This window comes from Aspergillus pseudonomiae (assembly GCF_009193645.1).
Source record: "Aspergillus pseudonomiae strain CBS 119388 unplaced genomic scaffold BDV37scaffold_4, whole genome shotgun sequence".
NCBI classification, from domain to species: domain Eukaryota; kingdom Fungi; phylum Ascomycota; class Eurotiomycetes; order Eurotiales; family Aspergillaceae; genus Aspergillus; species Aspergillus pseudonomiae.
The window spans coordinates 460,977-483,958 of record NW_022475996.1 but is presented as its reverse complement, the minus strand read 5'-3'; the positions used below and the strand labels follow the sequence as shown (position 1 = coordinate 483,958).

Genomic DNA, 22,982 nt, shown 5'->3' with positions numbered 1-22,982 from the left:
TTAAAGACAATTAATTCCGATCCAGTGGGAGCTTCGAATGGTCCCTTGAGCGGCCTTGTCGGAAGTTTCCTACTACGTAACAACATTAACTTGATTTCCTCCTATTGATGTGAGTGATGGTATGCGTGTCCTCCCTTCTCTTTATATTTGTCCTGATGCCCTGTTTCTGCCCAAAGTCAGCAGGCTTTATTGGTATACCTCTGTCATCCGGCCTTCGGCATCGTACTACAATCCGGACTTATACAAGGGGGCTGTCATGTCAACATATCCTGATAATTAGTTAAGACCACACCAGGAATGTCGATCAGTTCGAAGAAAAATAAAATACAAGAAAATAAACTTTAGATACAACGAAGCACGTACACAGCTTCAACGGCGTCTGTACGAACATACAACTGTTCTAGGCAGACAGCGTCATCAGATGCGACGACCCACAACTATCGATTCAGACACTCGTATCCCTATGGCGAATGCGACACCGTCAGAGTGTCTTCAGCACCTTGAGTATTACGAGTAAGGTGCTGAGAGGGAGCTCTCTCCCAGTCAGGAGGAGAAGCGGTCAATTTCTGATTTCAGGGTTGGTCTACCTAGGCAGTGCTGATATACGTGCTGAGTCTTGCAGTGCCTTCTGCTTGTGTCGGGCTTTGACCGGCAGCTGTCTCTACGCTTTGGACAATACCATTGTAGCTAATATTGCACCGGTTTGTTTTCGGGCCTTCTTTGCTCTTCAAGTATTGTAGGAAATTTATCAAGAGTCTTGGCAGGCTATCGTGAACCACTTCGACTCCGTCGAAGATTTCCCACGGATGTCTGTTGGGTAAGTCATAAAATCCAGCAAAGTATTTACCATGAACGGTACAAACTCTTCTCTGCAGCCCTACATAGCCTTTATCTTCCGCCCTTCCTGGGATATAGATCGCCGCACCTTCCACTCCTCTACCAATCCCGCGTAATCCCTCGGCCGATGCGGAACAAACAAATCTTCCCACCACGACCCCTTCCTAGCAGTGCTCAAGCCCAAATCGTCAAGCAAGAGATCCAAATACGGCATGACCTCAAACACAAAGTCGGCAGTCCGCACCCCATGGCCCGCCGGGGAGCGCAGCGCACAAAACTCTGTGTGCAGTGCTGTCTCGCTAAGTATTGACTCCTTGTCTGGATTATGATGAAGCTTGGAGCCGTGGTTAAGGTAAGCTATGGCCCACAGGCCTTGCACTTCGGCAACAATGGATGTGTTGAACGTTGTTACGGTCCCTAGGAAGGCGATGCTATGGTCGTCCCATAGTCCTGGGGGAACAATGAAGCGCGCGAGACGAAAGGGGTGCAGAACGGTTTCATTAGTGTGTATTTGACCCTCCCCATCCTTCGTGCCGTAGGTCCTCCTCTCTGGGCCGGTGTGGAGCATGGGCAGACGCGTGTATATGTCTTTGCGGGCCTGCCTAACGAGCTCCTGATCAATTGGGTCCGCAGCCCACGGGAAGCCCATCTCTTGTTCAGTCCCATCCGGCAAGAACCGAATGCCTGGAGATACCTTCCAGCCCGTGCACAGGATAAGTGCCCTCGTGTCCAGCCTGTCGCCGCCGTTGGATAGAACGACCCTATATGGCTCCAGCCGCTCAACATCGGCAATATGCACCTTCACCAGTCCCCGCCGGATCAATCCAAACAAATCGCCCGGGAAATTGATAATACTCACCGCAGTCCCCATCCAGAGAGGGTTAAACCAGGGTCTGAGCTTTGCCGTCTCCTCATGATCGCTGTATCGATTGACGCGAACCATATCCCACTCCAGGGAGGCCCAGAACAGACGCACAATCATACAGCCAAGCCACGTCCTATGTAAGAAGTTGCGTATCGGGTGGCTCACCCAGGCGCAGGGGCTGAACCAGCCCAAGGCACGCACGACAGGGAGGCTTTCGAGGAGGAGGTTGAGGGGAGAGAAAACAGCCGCCGGGCTCACCCACGCAGGCCCAGTCCCAGAGGGTCTGATGACCCAGTTGACGCGGTGTCCCTTGGATGCGCAGGCGTAGACCGTGTCCCACGCCGATTTGCTTCCGCCGAGCACCGTTATTGGTGTGTGGTCGTCACGGGTGCCTTCATGTTGGTCGCCTGTGTTGTCATCGCTGGGTTTAAAGAGGGTGTCTTGATAAAGAGCGAATTCTTTTGCGTGGAACAATGGCGCGCCGAACGATTGCTGGCCAGGGAATGTAGGAATACGCGGCTGCGAGGTAAGGCCCGTAGCGAGTATCAGTTTCCGCGTCCGTATAGTATTGCTCTTCTCGTGTCCTGGTTCTGTTGTTATTGTAGTGCATTTAATGATCCACTCTTTTCCCCCTCCATTATCTGTGTCGCAGTATTCCACGCTGTCAACCTTGCAATTCAGCTTAATTTTGTCGCGGATCCCAAAGTGGTCAGCGTATGCTTTGAGATACTCATGCATCGCCCTGCCTGACATATGCTCACCGGGTTTAACTAAACCGGGAATATTGTCCCTCATGGGAAAGTCACCATACTCATATGATCCCATTCGGTTATTCGTCCTGAGTTCCGCATATAAGCGTTCCTCTGCCCAGACACCCCCCACTGAGGCGGCGGAATCCAGAACCACCAGATTGACACTGGGGTCGAGCTCGAGTGCTACTTTGGCGGCTGCGAGACCGTGCCAGCCTGTCGCGATCAATTTTTTAATCGTAGTTAGCTGCAGGAGCCCCTAATGAACATATGGGATAAAAGTGTCTGAGGAAATGAGAGGGGCGGCTTTACCAGCACCAATTATGGCCAGGTCGGCTCTCTGCGTTTCCATTATCATTCCTGGACCTAATCGCTTGGTTTCGCTCCACTTGAACGGTCCTCAAACTGGCATTCGTTAGAGTACTTTGGTAGGCGAATAGGTAGGCGTCGGTTGGTTCTGACAGAAGAGAGCCAGGGTGTCAGCCATATATAATTAGTTACTCTGCTTAAGGCGCCCAGTCCCCAGTCACCATTGCGGGATCTCAGCCGTGCCAATGTCTGGCCTCACAGTGACAACGGCATAGAATATGACGCCAGATAAGGAAACTAACCAACCAGGGAGCCAGACGTGTCCGTCAGCTTTGCCGCCACTGTCTCATCAGCAGAGCACGGACCGGACGCCAAGGCAGTTCGTATAGTCATAGCCAGCTTTAACTACCTGATTCGACAATCGCTCATGTCAAGACAGGCGGCCGGCAAATATGCAAGATGTCTTAGAAGCAAACGCAAACTTTCTTGGAAGTTTCTCCAGCTGGGCCATGTCCCCAAAATGCCGAAGTTAAATAAATGGAAACGAAAATCAATGTAAATGTATAATGAAGTTACTCAATAGGCATAATGGAGCGAGAAAGCTCTAAAATATAGTCAGCGTAAGAATAGCGAGATAAGCAGGAAAAGCTTAATCAACTGCAACTGTTCATCTTCGGTACTCTTTTCCACAACTACGCAAGTGGGAAGATCAATGGTTTTCTCTATCACGGAGTGAAGGGCCGTGTTCCCTGCTTCATCCCGCTGCTCCAGTATTGATGGGCTCAAAAGGCCGAGGTTTTGGAATAGCTAAAGCACATCTAACCGTCTACAGGAAGCGGTCAAATGGACAGTAGTTCTTCCTTGCTCGTTTGTGGTATTAATATCTGCTCTATGGCTTAACACAACCTTGTCAGACTGGATATGTCTCCTGATTGCAGTAATATGAAGTGCAGTGAATTCCTCGATCGTTCAGTTGTGTGGTACTCCTTGCTTAAGAAGAGATGGTATTATCTTATCTTTAATATCACTGTCACTAGTGATAGTAAGCAAGGCGTAGAACAAGGACTGCTCGACGGCGACGAATCCGCCAATTTCGAGGAGCAGCTTCACTATGTCTGTGTCATCTACCTGGACTGCTGTGTGCAGAAAGTACTGGATTTCAATGTCCAGTACTTCGGTCTTGAGGAGGGTTCGGATGACGCTCACGTGTTGGCGGAAGAGGGCTAGGCACAGGGGAGACTCTGTCTTGTCACTCGCAAGCTTTGGGTTAGCCCCGTTGTCTAGCAGCAAGCGGACGGTGAGATCATGTCCATACGCGCTTGCCAGTTGAAGAGCTGTCAAAGTATATTCGGACATTTTGTCATTGCTGCCATCCCCGTTGACTACCAGGTGCAGAGTGTGATGAGATTCCATCGCAAACCCGGAAAGGACTACTTTCGGAGTGTGACCGACTGGGACGGTTGGAGCGAACAGCTTAACACAATCAAAGAGAAGGAGAAAACACTCACAATGCGATTTCAGGGGGCTCTATCCGGGTTGAATGTGCAGACACTTAATGACCTCAAACGAGAAGCTGAGCAATCACGCAAAGCCCTTGAAGATGTTGTCGATTCCACACGAAAGATGGAGAAACACATGTCTGATGTCGAGGATCGCGATTGTCTCAACACACTAAAAGCCACGGATCCTCAGCTCGATAAACAACGCATCGAGAAGTTTAAGGGGGGCCTCCTCAAGGATTCGTATCATTGGGTGATTGAAAACCAAGACTTCAAGAGGTGGTTGGATGCCAGCTCTGGAGAACTACTTTGGATCAAAGGGGACCCTGGTAAGGGAAAAACGATGTTGCTCTGTGGAATCATCGATGAGCTCCCACAGCTAGCTGCACCTGACAACAACATTGCGTTCTTCTTTTGTCAAGCTACCGTGGAAACCCTTAATAATTCCACCGCAGTTCTTCGAGGTCTAATTTCCATGATGGTGAAACAGCAGCCTTCTCTGATGAGCCATCTTTCTGAGGGTTCCTTCGACGGCCATAATGCGTGGTTCGCGTTGCAGAATACTTTAACGAACATCCTCAACGACCCAACATTGCAGCCAACATGTATAGGCTAATACTGGTATCACAGATAACATGGCGCAACCGCCGGATGACTGTGCAGTATACCCTACCCCTGGTGCATAGACAACTCAGTCGCCGAACGGCAGTCTCGGGGTTTATATCCGCCACATTTTCAATTACATATAGTAGCATTGCCCGCCCCATTCTTTGCAGAGGGCATAAAGGCCTCTGAGGCTATACAATAGGGCTCTGATAGGAGTGGGAGAAAAGTGAGAAGCAGCCTGCTATCTACGTAGTCTCTACTGTCATCACTGGCATACTATTTGGGTTGCTTCTTTCGAGATATCGCCTAGATTGTAGAACAGTGTATACATCGTTGAACAGCTCTGACCTGGTCAATGATGATGATGACAGTAAATGTACGGAGTACATACAATAGCTAATGCTGATAGTAGAGTTCAGATTCAGACCCACTACTTCGAAACCCTAACCGGGAGCATTCCTACCGAACCTTGAGATATAAAAGGGGGTATCTATAGCATCCGATTGTGCTTACCGAGGGTTTAAAAGTTGGTTGACGGCCCGAGGCTACGGAGATAGATTTGGTTCGGTATTCGGGGCGTCGGAAGACTGTGGAGATCCACGATCAGCCACTACTATTAGCATCACCATTTGAGATGCCCCTGGGCACACAGTTGAACAGGGTTCAAAAAAAGCTTGGCAGTGCTCAACACGGAACCCGGAAAAACCTGAACGGGGTTCAAGAGGTGGTGGCAGAATCCCAGAAATTTTGAACCCCATTCAACATATACAGAGTATTTTTAAGCCCCGTTTAGACTATTTTTTACCCAATTTAAAATTTTGTAAAATTTAATAAATAAAAATAGATAATATATCCTTTACTATCTAATATATACGGTATATAAAATTAATATGATATAATTTTATTTACCAAGGCTTTATATCTATTATACGGGATTTGAAAATATAAGTTTAACCCCCAGTAAGCCTATACACGGAAAAACTTGAACGGGTTTAGAGACGGTGGCAGTGGCAGAATTTTGAGCACCACCGAGATTTTTTTGAACCCCGTTCAACTGTGACCCGGATGCGGCTTTTTTACGAGGGCGTCTTTTCCGCTTAGTCATGCAATTTCGCATCTCTCATTGGTTGGCCCTGTCCATGCTCAGCGGAACCCTATGTCGGCCCAAAAACCGATGTAATAGATCGGACCCTAACTTTAGAGCTACAGAACGCTAAAGAGTAAAGGGGAGATGGGGATAAAAAAGCTTCCAGAACAAATAAATAGCGCACTCCTGATCGACCTGGACTTGCAAAGTAATTGTGCATACAATCCTCCGCTATGGCAGCGCCTGCACCCTCCCCAGCGGGAGGATCCTTCAAAGACATGCGCAAGAACTTCCTGATCGCCCTGGGCATCAGTTTTGCCCTCTTACAGCTGCTGTTCCTGTGTAATATGTGCTACCTATATGGGACCCAGTATCGCGACAGCACCCGGTTCCACAGCTTGAAGATGCTGTACGTCGACTACGACGGAGACGTGGTCGGTCAGTCGGTGGTCGATGCGTACGGCATACTGCGCAGTAACGAATTCCCTTCACTTATACAATCACCCGCCAGCGAATATCCGACTCCAAAAGACGTCAAGACTGCTGTTTGTAAAGGCGACTATTGGGGCGCAGTGTATGCCCATCCCGGGGCCTCGGCGAACCTATCTGCTGCCTTGGCCACGGGCAACGGCAACCGAACTTCCCTCACGTACATCTGGAACGGCGCACGTTACCCAGCCTTTTCACAGAGTGCCATCTACGCCAGCATCATGAGCCTGGTACAAGTAACCAAGTCGGCCTACTACGCCCGCAATGCATCGAACGTCCTCGCCACAGCACCGCTGTCGAAGAACCCGGCAAGCCTGCAAGCCTTCCTCAACCCCATCCAAGCCACCGAAATCAACATCAAGGCAACCAATCAAGGCGGTCGAGTATTATACAACACCGTCTCGATGGTGATGCCGATCATCCAACAATTCTTCTTCATGATGGCCCTGAACGGCATCTCGGCGCAATTCCACCTCTACACCAAACTCGGCCCGAAACGCAACGGCCTCCTCCGCATGTGCGTCTCTCTCGCCTACACCTTCATCGGATCGCTATGCATGGCCGGATATATCTGGGCGTACAGAGAGTCCTGGGACGTCAATAGCAATCAGTTCGTGCTCTCCTGGATGAGTATCTGGCTGTACATGCATATCAACTTCCTCATCGTCGACATCCTCACCGCGTTTATCCCCATGCAATTCCTCCCCTTCTGCATCCTAACCTGGGCCATAATCAACGTCGCCAGTACGATCAGTCCCTTCGAACTGAGCCCCGGGTTCTATCGCTGGGGGTATGCCCTCCCCGCGCACGAGCTATACCAGGTCCTCGTCCAGATCTGGAGCGACGGATGCGAGGACCAGCTGCATCGCGCCCTCCCGATCATGTTCTCGTGGTGGATCGCCTGTGTCGCTATCGTGCCCTTTGCCATGTGGCATCGCTGCAAAGCGGCCCTGGCTGCCGAACAGGCTGCTACCAACGTCGCGGCCGATAATAAGTCGACCGTTTCACTGCCGGAAAATGTGGGCCGGCTCCACTCGCACCAATCGAGTACGCAGGAGATCATCCGGCACAGTCGGAGGGAGACGGCTGAGTCTATCCGCTTGGAGCATATTGCGTATGGACCCAGCTATCCCACTCCGGGCGTGAGGGGGGATGAGCCGTGAATATTTAGTATATTGTGAAATATCTATTTTGTATATTATTGATAGATGGTGTTTCGGGAACATATATCCACACTCCATTGAGTGAATCGCATCTGCAGCAATTGGCATAGTTGAGACGGTATGCACAGATACAGTAGACAGCTTTAGTCCTCTCTCGTCACGTCCCGCCTCAGTATAACGCCTCATCGGGTGTTTGCATGGCTGAGCTCTAGGAACAAAAGCCATATGGTTGAAGATAGTGACTCCGGGGTTACAGCTCCCGGGGGGTCAGAAATTAGTGCCGGGGTCAGGACAGTTCCGACGCCCGTCTCCCCCGGAGCTGTAAGCCCAGTGACTCCGTACTCACTGAATTATGAGTATTAATGAATAATCCACTATCACAGTCCGACGGAGATATGTGCCGGTTGATACGGAAACGATCAGCATATCGGATCAAGATCGGACTATAATCAGATATCTTCCGAGACTGACGCGGACTATGATGGACGACACACACTGAACGATGCTGTCAATATGTCGAGCCGATGAATGACAACTGAAGTCAACCCGTTCAACTGAACACCATGAGACTCGCATCTCCATCGTTCTTCATGGTATCGGATAAAATATCGTACTAGTCGGCTGCTGACTGGCTCAAGCAAATAACAACAGATACACAGACTGACCGAGCGTGGATGTAATTAAAAACAAGCCATGACAGAAAGGTTCCCTACGATTATCACGAGATCATCACAAGCGTGAATGGCAGCGTTGTTCTCGAACATTGTGGACCCCTCAAGCCCCTTTTTCGACCAAAACCCGAACAACCTCCCAATGGCCGTTCTCCGAAGCACAACGAATAGGCGGACGTCCATCATTATCCACAGCATTCATATCTGCACCCCGAGCCAACAGAAGCTCAACCACCTCAAGCTGGCCATTCTCGGCGGCAGAATGCAGTGGCATACATCCGTTCTCATCGGCCCCAGATAAATCAGCACCATTATCAATCAGTAATCTCACAATCTCAATATGCCCACCGTAACATGCCAGATCTAGTGCGGTCCAGCCCCTACTATCAACGGCAGATACATTGGCCCCGTGGTCCAGAAGGAGCTGAATGAGCTCCGTATGGCCTTGATTAGAGGTCATATGCAACGGTGTGACCCCGGAGCCGTTCGCAACGTTCACACTGACCACTGCGCCTTGGTCAAGCAGTAGTCGGACAACATGCGCGTGTCCTTTATTAGACGCCAAGGCCAGCGGAGTCCACCCGTCATCTCCCACTATAGTTGCATCGGCCCCGTTCTCAAGAAGTAGTTTAACGATCTCCGCGTGTCCGTGGCTCGACGCGGAATGCAATGGCGTCCACTCATGCTCACATGAAACACCAACATCAGCACCTCGCTCGATCAGAAACCTCACAATCTCCCCATGGCCATGTACCGATGCCATATTCAGCAATTCCCACACGCGAAAATCCTCATTGTTGACCTTGAAATCACCCCCAAATAGCAGATCCAAGAGCGGCTGATAATCATCCTGTGAAATGGCCTTCCACACGTTATCAGCACCCCGAATACCCACATCCACGCCATCAGCAACTCCCAACTTCGCTCCACTTCCAACCAGCAAATTAACCAACCCAAGACGGTAGAAATCATCCGCTGAGTTCGGCGGTAGCCACGCAGTCCTATTCGGGGGTCCCTCCTCTACTCCCGGTGGGAGTCGAATCGCAATTAAGCTTGGGGGATGAGATCTCGAGCTCAGGTGGACTGTCGTTCGGCCGTTCTCGTCAGTGGATAGCCATAACGTTTCCTCGTTAAGTGCTCTGTGTAGTGAATTATGTGGTTGGACTAGGGATGCGCTATGGTTCTCCATGGTTCGTTGCTTGACTTGACAAAGTTTGGTGGGGAAAATCGGTCGAGAAAGATAGCACGTTATTATACCTATATGCATGCATGAACGAGAGGGGGATCGTCATGTTTTGTAGCTCAATGTACTCCGTCGCATGTGTGCATGAATGTCGATCGCAATGTTTGGAACCACATGCAAATACGAGGTTTTAGAGTTTGCTTTGTTTTGTATTTGCTTTCCGGCGTCTTCGGCGCAGATAGCTTGCATTGGACACCCTTTGTTGATTGACAGGGGGTATGCAGATCCGGCTGAATTCCGTTGGTTAATGTTACCTTATTATATTAAGTTCTCTAACTTCTAAGGTTGTTGGAACAAGGGTACAATGTAGTCCGGATATATATACCGGATCGTAAGTACCACGGGTCTGTACCCACTGGTGCTGGCCGAGGTATGAAGTAGCAAAAAACATGCACGAGCACAAAAGGGAGATTATAGCGGAAGAGAGAAAGGAAAGAGCTAACGAACAAGATGTATTATATTGAAGTTTTCCTCGTATCTCGTGATAGGAGTGATTCATTCTACAGGTAAGACAGACTGGAAATCAGTTTTGGGCATCATATTAAGACAAGCAGCGAAGGTGTTATTTCACTGCAACTTGTGTACATCCGGTCCTCCGAGAAGAACCTTATCACCGATGCAGCTCGACGACGGGCCCTGTGTACACATGTCGAGCCCGGAACACATAGTAGATCAACGCCAGGATAACCGTCCCGATCGTGCCGACCACACTGAAGTTCATTGTTGTCTTGTCGACGGACATCTGGGTGGGCCAGAAGCTGAAAAACACTACAATGGTCATGTAGATGACGGCGTAGCCATTGATTAGGGTACCGAAGATGCCTCGGACGTGGAAGGGTCCCCACATCAGCTTCGCGCCCGGGACGTTGACTAGCACGTCCTCCCCGTCGTTGTACAGAGAAATCTGGCCGGTGCAACGACGGTAGAGGAGAAGGGAGGCGACGATCAGGTAGGAAAGATAAATGCCGGAGACCGCCATGGAGATGATACCGTTCAGGGCAACATCGGATCCAATGTTGACGAGGCCCAGCAGACATGCGACGGTCATGGTGAGCAGGATGGAATAGGTCGGAGTGTATGTCCTCGACGAAACCTATTCAGAGCAAAGGTCAGCGTGGGTGGATCGTCGAGGCGATTGATTTGTCGGTATCAAACACACCTTACTCCACAAGCGCCAGCCGGGTACCGCACGATCTCTGGCAAACGACCAAAACTGTCGCGAGGTGGCCGCCAGCATACCAATGACTGAGCAGACGGCAATGATGAGCAGGACCGAACTCATGCCAAGCGCCCCCGAAACGGAGTCAGTGGCCTGGTAGAAGATTTCAATGAAGGGATACCCGGTGGGTGTGTTGAGGGCCTTGTCGATGTCCCCCATGCAGAACAGAGTGGCGATTAACATGGTAAACCCAAGAGTGCCGTTGATCAGAACACTGAGAAGAACCGCGCGGGGGATCGCGACCGTGGCATTCGCGACTTCTTCAGCCATCTGCCATCGTTAGCCTTCCTATTTCCACTCCAAAACACTCAAGGACATACGTGGACCGCTGCATCACCACCCGCGAAGGCAAAAACACACCCAGTCATTCCGACGAAAAACGCTAGCCCGTCCGTGGGAAAACCGCCGCTGTTCACGAACTCCTTGAAGACCTCGTTTTTAGACTTGTGGTCGGCCATGTACGTCAACGGGATCAGGATCGCAAAATATCCCAGGATATGAACGACCAGGACAAGTGTCTCAAATCTAGGAAGCAACTTTCCGCCGACGATGTTGATTGCCAGGGCTAAACAAATCGCTGCCCACATGATCAGGGTGCCTTGCCATGGCTTGGGATCATAGTGTTCATGCGCAAGGGTCACGACGCCCTGAATTTCCGTCCCGGCCAAGAAGCTGGCACTGGTAAAAGCAGACATCCAACCAATGGTGGTGACCCAACCTTTGTAAATTGACAATCAGCCTTTGTGAGTGTTATCGATGCAGAAAGGATGCGACACTTACCGGTGATGTAACTCAGACATTTCATGACCCTCGGTGGGGAAAGCATTGCGCACCAGTGGTATTGCCCTCCGGACGTTGGTGCCCTACAAATCATCAGCGTCTTACTCCCTAACGCAACTGACTCCAAGTGATTCTGACTCACATCGAAGCCAGCTCCGAAAGCACTGTGAAGGAACATGCTGTTCCCGTCCACGCGAAGATGAACGAGTAGACCGCGCCCGCTGGTCCTCCACTGATATCATCTTAGTATATCGCGCTCAATACCAACGGACCGAGGAATGAAGGAGGTACGAACTTTTGTAGAGGGATGAGGAAGGTACTAGAGTACGCGCGTTAGTATTCACCATCTGTTGTGCAGGAGACACGAGACTTACCCAAAAAGACCCTCCCAGGTGGCGAGGATGGTACAGCTGAAGCCGAGACTCGACAAGATCCCGAAGTTTCGCTAGCGATCGGAAGCGATCGTTAGTATACTTTCCAGAGCATTTTTGCCTTTCTGAAGCTGCAGACACACCTTTAGAACCGGTTTCTTTCCCAGGCGCGCGAGCTCAGCATTGTCGCGATCCTTTGTCGAATAGCCACCCGAGATGCGGACCTCGTTATTGGCGGATACTTGGTTTTTCAATTCATACGATGCCATTGTGAATGGGTTTCACCATGAGACGACTCTACCAAAGGATCGGATGAATCGGGTTAGTCCATGTGATAGAGCAATTGATCCGTGCATGAGCGATTGCGATTGGGTTGAATGATAGACCTCGGACATATAACCGATGGATATTAAGGCACGAAGGAAGTGTTTGGGACAGGTCACTTACCACGGTGGACAGGACGAACAGGAGGAGAAGATTCGGGTTTTTTTCATGGGAGAGATGTTGCGGCCATGATTTATTCCCCCTCGCAACACAATCAGGGTGACATTCACTGTTAGGGGGATTAATTTGGGGGTGGACTTGGAATGTCGCAGGTTACTCGGACCTTATGCTACAAGGCCACTAGTGTGCGCCGGTGTGGAAAATTCTGACTCCCAGGCCAGGATTAAGATGAACGAGTTGATAATCATCCTTGCGAGGGCCAACGGCCAGACCACGTTCACTGGCCAGAATCCCTGTCACGCTAAACCACCAATTTCAATCCCTGTCTGGCACGAGGGGTTGAGACATTTTCTCTGATCAAACGTGCCATTCGACCCAGAAAAAAAGAAAAAAGAAAACATGCCGTACTTTGTTGGTGGTTGACTTTTGATCTACTGGTAATCTGAAAGAAGAGGCATCTTGCCGCCATCCAGACACACCGTCCATAGGAAAATAAGGCTCGATAAGCCTTTCGGGTCACGGGCGGAGATTACCTAAAGTTCAGCCCGAACCCCATTTCACGCCATTCGTCTTGGCCCGCTCCTCCAATGTAACCAACCTTAACGCACGCTCCGAGTTGCCCCGTGGTAAAGTAGTCGGGAGTGCCCGCCGTGGGTCGAATTACTTGAGGGTGACATCCGTTCAGGAACTCGGCAGTGGCAGCTCACGCGACGGTGAAACCATCCCCAGCCCATCAAACTCTATCACTTTCTTACTCAGAAGCCAATATCGACACAACCACCTAATCACCGAATGTCTGCCGTCAAATATCACCCCTGCTGCACACTGCGGCCTAGCAATCAATGATATGACCCCAAAATCTCACCGACCCATAATGCTTTTTTCTCGGCGGACGGGGGAAGTGAAGGATTATGCGCCTGAGGGCAATCACACTGTGGCGGATGCGCAAAACCACAGATACAAGTAATCCAGCGACGCTCACCCTCCCACAGTAATCACCCCTCGGTCAATGTGATCCACCCGCCCTTGACGACACTTTTGAGGTCTCCAGATCGTCTGGAATCGCATCCATGGGTCGCTTCCTCCATGATCCAGATCGCAGAGCCCCCATTCTCAATGTAGTCAACTGGTTTCTCCTCGTGGTCGCCGTCCTGAGCGTCCTCACAAGGCTGGGAACGAAACTATGGATGTTCCATCGCTTCACCAGCGACGATTACTTGATTATAGTATCACTAGTACGTCTGACGGACTTGCTGTTGGCCGGCCACGGCATCGAGCTAACACATTCTCGCTGCGTGAGATAGCTATTCGCCATGGGGGGATCGATCAGTATGTCCATCGCCGTGCACAACGGCTATGGCGATCACGTCGGGGACATTGATGGTTTGCATTGGGAAGCAATTCAGAAGGTGTGCTTTAGACCGGAATCGGTCGCATTCGCCAGCGGGTGGAGGAAGAGCCATAACTGATTGCATCTGGTCTGTCAAACAGGCACAATACGCAGGATTCTTGGTGTTTACCCTGAGTCTTTATTTTTCGAAACTATCGTTGTCGGTGTTTATCCGGAACCTGACCCCGGTCTCGAGAGACCATTTTCATGCCACCATCATGCAAGTTCTCTTGACCGTCTGGGCGGTTGTCGCGCTCTTTGGCAATGCCTTCCAGTGCCAGGCCTCGCGACCCTGGGATACTAGCGGTTCATGCATTGATCTTGTATGCCTTCCCCGACATGGTACGCCAGTCGAGACACCTACTGACGCTGGCGGATAGAACGCATGGCAGTACTACTTCTGCGCCTCCAATATCGTGACCGATATCTTCATCATCGTCCAGGCGCTGGTGTTGATCAGTCGCATCCAAGCGTCGGTCAAGAAAAAGATAGTGTTTGCCACGATCTTCCTGTCCCGTATTTTGTGAGTGACTCCACTTCCGGCATAGTGACAATTGGTCACCGTTGCTAATCCCGCCCCGTCTGTCGAAAGGGTCATTCTCCCATCCATTGCCCAGCTCGTCTTGATCCACGACGTCGCCAACTCCCCCGATCGAAGCTTTGACGACTACGGGGTGGCCATTGCCGTCGAGACGGTCCAGTGCGCCAGTATCGTCACCGCCTGCTGGGGTCAGCTAAAACCGTTCCTGAATCAGCTCAAGTCAAACGGCCTGCGCATCCAGGGTGTGGAGTATCAGCACACGTCCGCCAAAGCGTCCAATCCCCGGTCCGAGGGCCAGGACGATCAGTCGCGGCACACGGATCCGACCCACTCACACTCGCACAGCCATCATGAGCTCGTCCCCATCGGATCCGGTCAGGGGAACATGACCACAATCTCAGCGTCGCGCGCATGGGATGCTGATAGTCAGTCGAGTCAAGCAGGAATGATCCGGGAGACTCGGACGTGGAACGTCAGTGCGGCGCGGCGCAGCGAGCGGAGTGATAGTTTGTGATATTATGGCTGGTCTGTGATATCCTTCGTAGTGATGGTTACACACCAAGAACTTTCAATGTTAACGTGTTTATGAATTCAATCGCTTAAAACGCGCCGACAACATACTCTCCCACAGTAGTTGCATCTCGGCTCATCACATACCCCCTGGATAGTATTCCGAGACTTGTAGTATACATGTATCCCACCCAATTGCGAAGAGTGTATCATGGCTTCTCATAGAAGCACTAACAGATAGCCATTACCGACCAATGAATATTAAAGAAATATAAGTATAGAAGAAGTATAAAAGAAAGGAACGTTTCCAAATCAGCATTTATACCCAGCAAACGATGGCCATCACGCTTTTCGCGGTTCAGGCGATTGCATCCGCGGAGGGCAGACCTCATGAGCCAGCGTAACATTCGTTGTCACCACGATTCCATGTTCAGGACTGTCGCCAGGCTTATGTGGCATAGCTTCAATAATATGCTCCTGGCTTTCACCGGTTGAATCCTGTCTTCGGCCAACCCAGGCCCTGGAGGACATCTCGTACGGGTGAGCCTCGCTTGTAGAAATGAGTGTGTTAAACTCTTGGCTTTGATGGGAGAATCTCGATGTCCGTGATTTGTGGGTCGAGGCATAGTTGTTGCCATTATTATTCGAGGAACCGTACGACTTGAACCATCCGATTCGCGTAAAGAGTGGCTTGATTCCTGGTGCGCAGACGATGAATGCTGATACGAATCCTTCACGCGATGCCCAGCCGAGTGCGGTGGAAAGGTGATTGATGTCTCGAACGGACAGATAGGCACGAAGAACAGCGCAGATCATGACGAATATACCGGAGGAGAATAGAGCGACGAGAACAATCTTCTGGGAGAAGGGGATTTGGGCATGCAGAATGAGTGGGATCGGGACACACATGATTGCCAGATCATTCCTACAAAGAAGGAATTAATGGTTTCTGGTTTGTGAGGAATGGGGATGTCCAAGGGAGGATGATGACATACACAACACTGATAGCCTCAATGAGGATATAGTTCAATGGGCGTAATGTACATTTGTCTATGGCATCATCAGCTGGACGCAATGCTTGATTCCGTGTAAGCAGGCTAACTTACCTCCAGCATATGGTTTAACCTGCCAGTTCTTGTGTATCGGCATGCAGTCGAACAGGTGAAAGAAAATTGATATGAGAAACGTGCCGACTGTAATGATCCCCACTATCCTTGTCAATCGATGTTGCGCAAGTCCCATCCTGGTGTTGTAAGCATTATCACTTAGTTGAGGCTATTCCACAGTGCAACATACGTGAGCCGGTTGTAGAGAAAGACGAGCACGCCCTTGAAGGCCCACACCATGCAGATGTAGGTAACCCAGGCAATGAATGCACATATTGAACCTTTTCTGATATCCGACACCTTCTCGTCCGGAATCAACTCCGCTGTCTTCTCGTTAAGGCCGATATTAGACCCATACACCTCTGGTCCACGGTTAAAGACATCTGTCATGCTAACGAGAGACAAGGTACGTACGGGTACAGTAGTACAAAGTCACAGTAAATATAGTCCAGCATATCTGATGAAGCATTAGCATCGATCGTTCATGAGTGACAAAAGTCCAGCCTACCATCGCGAGAACCAGGCAACCGTCATCCCAGTAAAAGCTTTTCTTGCCGATAGACCACCGAGTGTACAACCGAACTGCTATGACCACCATGCCGATGGCCCATTCAGCGAAGAGCTCTGCCACTACATTGTAGGCCATATTCAAGGTCTTTCCTCTCGTGCCAACGAAAAAGTAGTGCAGATACGGTGCGATCGTGGAGTTCACTCCGTGGTTTACCGGCAATTGGGGAGCCCAGGGCCGGTCTATATGGGCGGCATAACCAAATTACCCTTCAATAGCGTTGAGTACCGAAGTAGGAAAATAAAGACATCCATAGAAGAGAAACTCAGAAAGAGATGAGATAGATCACGAAGCGATCACAGGCCAGTACTTACACCCCTATCCTCTTCAATGTAGTGGCTGAGACTATCGAATTTCCCGTGTCTAGCTATCTTGAGCTTGCCGAATGGTAGCTGTGGGTTAGTGCGCTAGAGTTACAAAAGTAGGGATTCAAGAGTAATATTCCGAAGAAATCGGAGCCCTAGGCTCCTCAAAAGGGCTCTCCCATTGTTCGACGTGCCATGAAAATTGTACCAACGTGAGGTCAATCCGCAAGTTTGCCGTGCGCCGAAACTTAATCCAGAACATATGGAACGACCGAAGTGTCAATCATGCAGCGCCGCCCTTCTTTACACGAGAAGGGTAGTTCAAGCGACCGGGGTCAGGTGGGGGACTTCGATTTGGAATCACTAGAGTGAGAAAGGATACAAATCCTCGTCATCATCTGTCATCGCATACACCTGGAGTTCGGGCAGCGGTGCTCTCCTTGGAAAGATCACCATAATTCGTTTCACATATTATGGCATCTGGGTAGCACGTTCTGAATAGTCTTGGAAGTCTACTTCTCTCTCACCAACACGAGATCAATGTATAATAGACTCGGATTATTGGTTCCATCGCCGAGCTGCCATAGGACAATTCCGGGTCGGAGTCTTGGTGGAGACCCTATACCCACATCACTATTACTACATTAGCAGAGAAACCAGATCCACAAGGCGGCCGGTCATACAGGTCCATTTCGTATCGGAAGTTGGTCTGTCTTTCCTTGGCGATTCGCCGGAGCATTAGTTGAGGCCGATATAGTACGGTGGCCGAAATGGTCCCGGGAGAAGCCCGAGTAGTTGCTAGCATGCTATAATAGTGAGTAATATCGGGCATTGGCCATGGTGCTTCGGTTTACTTAGCGGCCAATAGTCTTGGTAGATCATGCTAGGGCACGAACCAGTCGATAGTATCAATAACCTTGACAAACGTTCCCTGGACCAGCCAACCAGTTGGGAGCCAAGGGGTGAGAATCCTGATCTGATTGAGACGTCGTGTGCCCGTGTCGTCCTTATCAAGTCCCACTATAGACAGGGTTGATATATATATAGGCTGCTGCCCTTTGTAATCCGCCCGTGGATCCCGTCCTGGTCCACAAATCTTGAGACCCTAAGATGGCTCCATCGTGGACGTGGCGACGACTGACTTCCCGTGGGCGATCCGAGGTCCGCCGGTTGCAGAATGCCACTTCCTTGGGCCTATTCGCCAGGCAATTACTTCGGTCAAAGGGCCATCAAATGTGCAAGGCTTCTAGATGCTTTGAAATTTGAAATTCCCCTGAGTGCCGTGGATAGATGTCAGCAATTCTAATCACAGACAAGCAGTCAGGACAGGGTCTCGGTGAAGCTTGGGAGACATTGTATAGCGCGGAGTCATGACAGAACCACTGAATACAATAAAACCTGCAATCAACTCTTCCAGGGTTTATCGCGTGGGTCATATCGCGAGCCGTTCACCCCATACGTGGGTTGACCAACAAGCCGGTGCATGCTATGAACGTTAGAAGTCTGTGGGACTCGACGTTGTCATGCACCGCGTGAGACGACTGTTCAACGCCAACTACGGAGTATCAGACTGTCAACCAGGCAGGTGGGACACCACATGCATATAGTATATGATAGCATAGCCATAGGTTAGATAGTAAGTCATTACAGCCCTCCGTATTTATCATATGAATAGAGGTCTTGCAGCCGTCGTTGGTCTCCAATTTTGCCCCTGCGAGAATCCGAATATTGACTACAGAGGAACATCATGGATACCGACACAATCAAGGAGCTCCTGATAGATGTTCAAGTATCGCTGAACGCTTATCTGTCCAACGCCAGGGAGACTTCTCGGGTTGCGGAGACGGCGCTCAAGTTGGCCCGCGCATTGGAAAAGCCTCGCGATGAGATCTTGAAAATTGCCTACTCGGTAGGTTTCCCTCAATCTAGGATTGCCTTTTAGCAGTAAACCTAATTATGTCCATTCAATCAGCCAACAGTTGTCATGGCCGTCAAGGTGGCCCATAACTTGAAGGTGTTCCCAACATTGGCTAAAGCCACATCTCCCGTGCCCCTGAACGAGCTTGCGGCCTTGAAGCCCGCAGACCCTTTGTTGGTTGGTTAGTTTACTCCACGGTTCACATAAAGAACAATTATGTTGACTAAGGCTGACTATTTCAATAGAGCGTATGATGCGTCTCCTGGTAGCCCAAGGTTTCGCCGAGGAGCCAAAACCATGTGAATACCTCCCTACGGCCCTCTGCAAGGAAATGACCCAGCGGACATCAACTGGTATCGTTGAGTCCCTGTATGTATCACCAACCCCCTGTATCTCTTCGACTTGAGCATTACTAATTAACAGAATAAAAGCTTCCTCGAATTCCTTCCTGGAATCCAGAAAGTTCCCGAGTACCTCCAAGTCATCGGATACAAGAATCCCGATGACCCCTTATTTGCTCCGCTTCAATTCGCGCACAACTTCCAGCAGGATAGCTTTGCCTGGCTCTGCGAGAAACCCGCCGCCCTCACCCGTTTCAATGCTTTCATGGAAGGACAGCGTGCTGATCGTCCTCACTGGGCGGACTGGTTTCCTATCCCCGATCGGATCCTAGCTAGTGCTCACAAAGACTCAGATGGACCCCTCCTAGTGGATATCGGGGGTGGTCGCGGACATGGCTTGCTCGGCTTCAAGCAACGGTTCCCTGACGCACCTGGTAAGTTGATACTAGAGGATCTGCCCGTGGTGATTGAGGAGGCACGGTCCGCACTCGATCTTGACGGCAGCGGCATTGACGCTATTGGATATGATTTCTTCGCTCAAGAACAGCCGATCAAAGGTAAATGTGTGCCCATTCCCAAATACCATGTGGTCACTGACGAAAGTCGATGGAAGGTGCCCGTGTCTACTATTTCCGAAACATCTTCCACGACTGGACGGACGATAAGGCACGTCTCATCATCAAGAATCTCGCTCCTGCCATGGAACGCGGCTACTCAAAGGTGCTTCTGGAGGAGTATATTATCCCGGATGAGAACGCGCGAGCACTCGAGGCAATGACCGATCTTGCAGTGATGGTATTCTGCTCCGGACTGGAGCGCACGCGCCAGCGATTCACAAACTTATTGGAATCTGCCGGTCTGAAAGTAACTAAGTTCTGGGCCCGTGAGGGAGATGGACAAGGAATTATTGAGGCGGAGTTGGCCTAGACATGTAGTATTGCTCTCCCACTGACATGTTCATGGCAGTTGGGAGAGACCGAGGCCGCAACTAGTGTGTCTAGCTGGTTATGATGATATGCACCTATCTTAATTGACGTGGCATTTTATTGTCTCCGTACCAGAGTTGGAAAATCTAGCTGTACTGGGTATTTGATAAAGAGCGTCACCTCTGGCTCGCCGGCGTCACACGCCACTCACTAGGTGCATGGGCCTAGAATAAACATCCCTGTTGATTATGCACGTTTAGTTCCTCACTGCTGTCAATGACCCACCAGACCCCTGCAAAGGGTCTGCAGCCTTGGAACTTGCTTTTTCTGTCACAACTCTTGTCCCTCACATCCGGAATCCGTGATATTAAAGGTGCTAATCCAAGGCCTGTTTCACACTCATGGTGAATCGGGAACCATCCTGGGCACAAGGTGACATAATACAGTTGTTTCCACAAAGCAGACGCCGGTCGTCCTTGACTCAGGTCTGCGACTAACTGCAGCTTTGACCTTTTATCAGCTAGCCCGGGTTCGGCCATGCAGCATCAAATCCAGTATCAAACCCGGACGACCACGTTTCATCAATAAACGGCCATTGCATCATTTCCGTCTCGAGCTCATGTGGATCCAGCATGACCTGATCGTTAAAGGTGATGCTCGCATGGGCTGGACAACCTGTTGGTCCATGATTTTGCGGCACGGCGGCATCCCTCCCTGCTACATCTCGCTTACGCGTTATAGATACATCATGGCGCGGGCGTGAACAGCGAATATCACCGTACTCGTCCAGTGTGCTGGCTAGAGTAAGGTGGCCCGGGCGGTCGCCGGAAGCTGTGTGCTCGTGGTTACTCTTTGCAGTTTCGTAAAATTTGTTGGCCTCTTGCACAGTCCGCCACTATTAACGGTCAGTTTATTAAGGATACGAGAGAGCTGACATAAATATACCCAGCTATGGCCAACTGGCCAGAAGTCACAAAGTCTTTCCAGATATGCGAAGTTCCCTCTTTTCTCCCGCTCAGCCCGTTCTTGGCCCCCTGGGTAACCTCGTGGCGACACAGTGCCATACATATTGATATGAGCGGCAACAAAGACACTAAATCCTGCGTATGGAGTGATTACTGACGCACCGGACGCTTCGAGGGCTGACAGGATTCCACCGATGTTCTGGGCCGCTTCAAACAGCTCTTCAATCGCGGCCTCGCACCAGGTGGATTCTTCCAAGTTTGTTGCGACTCGCGGATCATGATTCGGGCCATGCAGAAGTTTCAAGCTCGATAGCACCCGGTCGCGATGAAGAAAGAGGATGCTAGACGACTCAGTTAGCCTCTTTATCAGCGGTCGTATTATTGAATAATCCGGCATGCCTCATGAAATAAACCAGGTTGATGTAGGCGAAAAGCTCCCCGTACCCCAGAGCCACATGCGCTTGGGCACTGGTACTTGGATACCGGACTGTCACATCCTGCAGGGATCGCCATTCATCCAGTTCCTCCTTAAGACTTTCCCACGTTTTCTGCGGCGATAGCGCGGTATTCAACGATGATGATGTCCGACCACGACGGCTTTCGTTCGCAAACCGCAGGATACGCACAAAAATGTCAAACCCGCGCGTGACGATCGTTAAGCCGTGATCGATGGTCATGGCAGCGGAAAGAGGGGAGTCTCGGGTGAGATTAGCAGGCATCAGCCGACGAGATGCTCGTCGACCAAAGTTGAAATCATGGTCGCCAATGGGTAGTGGTACCGATATCTGGCGAAAAGATAGGGCGAAGTGTTGACGGGCACCCGAGCTCAACTCGCAGTCTTGGGCGAAGCAGCACCAGTACGTGCGGACCAGCTGTTCGTATTGAATCTGGGAGGAATGAAACTCATCCGGATTGTGTTCCATGCTGTCGTCTGCAGTCTTCAGGAGCGATTGAATCATGTATGTGGCCATTCCTTCTCATGTGTGTGAGCAGTCTTCAACACAACTGAATGTGTAAGTTATATACTACCTACCGCTGTACATCCACGCCTTATAAGGACGGCCTGACCCCCATTCGTATAATGAGACTATCACCAAAGACTGTGCCAAGTATAGAGAAGGACCTTCAAAGGCCCGATGAGCTAACTGCACCCGCGCATACTCGGCGTATACCTCTCCAGGTTGCAACTGATGCCCCGGCAGGAATCGTGCACATAGGGCGAGCAATGAAGCCACGAATACTGAATCCACCGATGAGGGGTTGGTGGAGATTTCAGCAATCAAAGACGGATAATGAAGGAAGTTGGCCACAGGAAACTTTTTGCGATAAATATCACAGGCACTGATGAGGACGGACGAGGGGATTGAAGCAATGGGGTTGGAAGAGGTGGCAACTGGGCACCACTGCCTGCCATTGCTTCCGTTCACGGGACAGCTTTCCGCTCCCGACCTAGATGTTGGTCTTGCCTTTGACTGAACACGCAATGAGTCTCGTCTAGGGCGCAATGGCGACGACCGCGGGTCTGTGAGTACACAGGACTGTCGATCGAGGCGTTGACACCGCCGGCAGGGAGGCTGACCGTCATGGACACACTTGACCTTTGATTGCCTGCAAGATTGTTACTAGTTTACTCAATTGGGGGGTGTTATCTTATCACAACTGACCGACAAGCATCACAGGATATCGACAGACGCATTATCGGAGTATCTCATTGGCATTCTGTAGATCTGTCGGGAGTATTTGATAGGTAGCGTGGGTTTCTGTGTCGGGAATGTCGGGAAAGATGAGTAATCCCACAATCCCCATTAGTCACGTCGGCCCTGAATCCCGATCAAGCACACCGAAGCATTCGGCAGAATAATTTGAACACGCTCCGAATTTCAACCTTAAATCGCGTGATAATTCGCAAGGACGTAGTTTCAAGCGCAATACCTCGATGAATAGCGATTTTTTTTTGATTCTCAAATTTGTACAGAAGCTCCGCTACGGTGTCACTATAGAGTAGTTTTTTTTTTTTCGTCAGAAAAGTCCATTTCGGTACATAAATCCACCCTGCAGCATCCAAGCCGAAACCCCCTTT

At 50.4% G+C, this 22,982-nt stretch overlaps 9 protein-coding genes across 9 annotated transcripts; 4 read left to right on the top strand and 5 right to left on the bottom strand.

Annotated features, from left to right (window-relative positions):
• Nucleotides 1-824: 824 nt before the first annotated feature.
• On the bottom strand, nt 825-2,884 carry BDV37DRAFT_139586 (uncharacterized protein). The gene is made up of 2 exons (XM_032078823.1): nt 2,764-2,884; nt 825-2,667 (listed from the first exon to the last, which is right to left on the bottom strand). Exons 1-2 carry the CDS (start codon nt 2,807-2,809, stop codon nt 878-880), a joined length of 1,836 nt encoding a protein of 611 aa, XP_031946329.1. The 5' UTR covers nt 2,810-2,884; the 3' UTR covers nt 825-877.
• An 845-nt stretch (nt 2,885-3,729) lies between these two features.
• BDV37DRAFT_278519 (uncharacterized protein) lies at nt 3,730-4,116 on the bottom strand (the record flags this gene model as incomplete). Its single annotated transcript, XM_032086071.1, has 1 exon — nt 3,730-4,116. One exon carries the CDS (start codon nt 4,114-4,116, stop codon nt 3,730-3,732), a length of 387 nt encoding a protein of 128 aa, XP_031946328.1.
• Nucleotides 4,117-4,269: 153 nt separating this feature from the next.
• On the top strand, nt 4,270-4,875 carry BDV37DRAFT_278518 (uncharacterized protein; the record flags this gene model as incomplete). Its single annotated transcript, XM_032086070.1, has 1 exon — nt 4,270-4,875. The coding sequence occupies one exon, from the start codon at nt 4,270-4,272 to the stop codon at nt 4,873-4,875; it is 606 nt and encodes a 201-aa protein (XP_031946327.1).
• Nucleotides 4,876-5,923: 1,048 nt separating this feature from the next.
• Nucleotides 5,924-7,651, top strand: BDV37DRAFT_139316 (SNG1 family protein). The gene has a single exon (XM_032078820.1). The coding sequence runs from the start codon at nt 6,186-6,188 to the stop codon at nt 7,602-7,604; it is 1,419 nt and encodes a 472-aa protein (XP_031946326.1). The 5' UTR covers nt 5,924-6,185; the 3' UTR covers nt 7,605-7,651.
• Nucleotides 7,652-9,835: 2,184 nt separating this feature from the next.
• Nucleotides 9,836-12,395, bottom strand: BDV37DRAFT_139486 (putative GABA permease). Its single transcript, XM_032078822.1, has 8 exons — nt 12,032-12,395; nt 11,892-11,962; nt 11,813-11,836; nt 11,660-11,749; nt 11,518-11,600; nt 11,058-11,455; nt 10,678-11,007; nt 9,836-10,611 (listed from the first exon to the last, which is right to left on the bottom strand). Exons 1-8 carry the CDS (start codon nt 12,155-12,157, stop codon nt 10,129-10,131), a joined length of 1,605 nt encoding a protein of 534 aa, XP_031946325.1. The 5' UTR covers nt 12,158-12,395; the 3' UTR covers nt 9,836-10,128.
• Nucleotides 12,396-13,402: 1,007 nt separating this feature from the next.
• BDV37DRAFT_268173 (uncharacterized protein) lies at nt 13,403-14,777 on the top strand (the record flags this gene model as incomplete). Its single annotated transcript, XM_032084137.1, has 5 exons — nt 13,403-13,567; nt 13,637-13,741; nt 13,824-14,045; nt 14,103-14,245; nt 14,315-14,777. The coding sequence occupies 5 exons, from the start codon at nt 13,403-13,405 to the stop codon at nt 14,775-14,777; spliced, it is 1,098 nt and encodes a 365-aa protein (XP_031946324.1).
• Nucleotides 14,778-15,115: 338 nt separating this feature from the next.
• On the bottom strand, nt 15,116-16,525 carry BDV37DRAFT_278513 (uncharacterized protein; the record flags this gene model as incomplete). The annotated part of the gene is made up of 6 exons (XM_032086069.1): nt 15,116-15,698; nt 15,769-15,823; nt 15,880-16,016; nt 16,070-16,241; nt 16,294-16,336; nt 16,388-16,525. The coding sequence occupies 6 exons, from the start codon at nt 16,523-16,525 to the stop codon at nt 15,116-15,118; spliced, it is 1,128 nt and encodes a 375-aa protein (XP_031946323.1).
• A 1,517-nt stretch (nt 16,526-18,042) lies between these two features.
• On the top strand, nt 18,043-20,050 carry BDV37DRAFT_139417 (S-adenosyl-L-methionine-dependent methyltransferase). The gene is made up of 5 exons (XM_032078821.1): nt 18,043-18,661; nt 18,725-18,851; nt 18,916-19,039; nt 19,102-19,568; nt 19,625-20,050. The coding sequence occupies exons 1-5, from the start codon at nt 18,500-18,502 to the stop codon at nt 19,936-19,938; spliced, it is 1,194 nt and encodes a 397-aa protein (XP_031946322.1). The 5' UTR covers nt 18,043-18,499; the 3' UTR covers nt 19,939-20,050.
• A 407-nt stretch (nt 20,051-20,457) lies between these two features.
• Nucleotides 20,458-22,598, bottom strand: BDV37DRAFT_278511 (transcription factor domain-containing protein; the record flags this gene model as incomplete). The annotated part of the gene is made up of 5 exons (XM_032086068.1): nt 20,458-20,832; nt 20,883-21,243; nt 21,347-21,875; nt 21,936-22,510; nt 22,567-22,598. The coding sequence occupies 5 exons, from the start codon at nt 22,596-22,598 to the stop codon at nt 20,458-20,460; spliced, it is 1,872 nt and encodes a 623-aa protein (XP_031946321.1).
• Between the last annotated feature and the right edge of the window lie 384 nt (nt 22,599-22,982).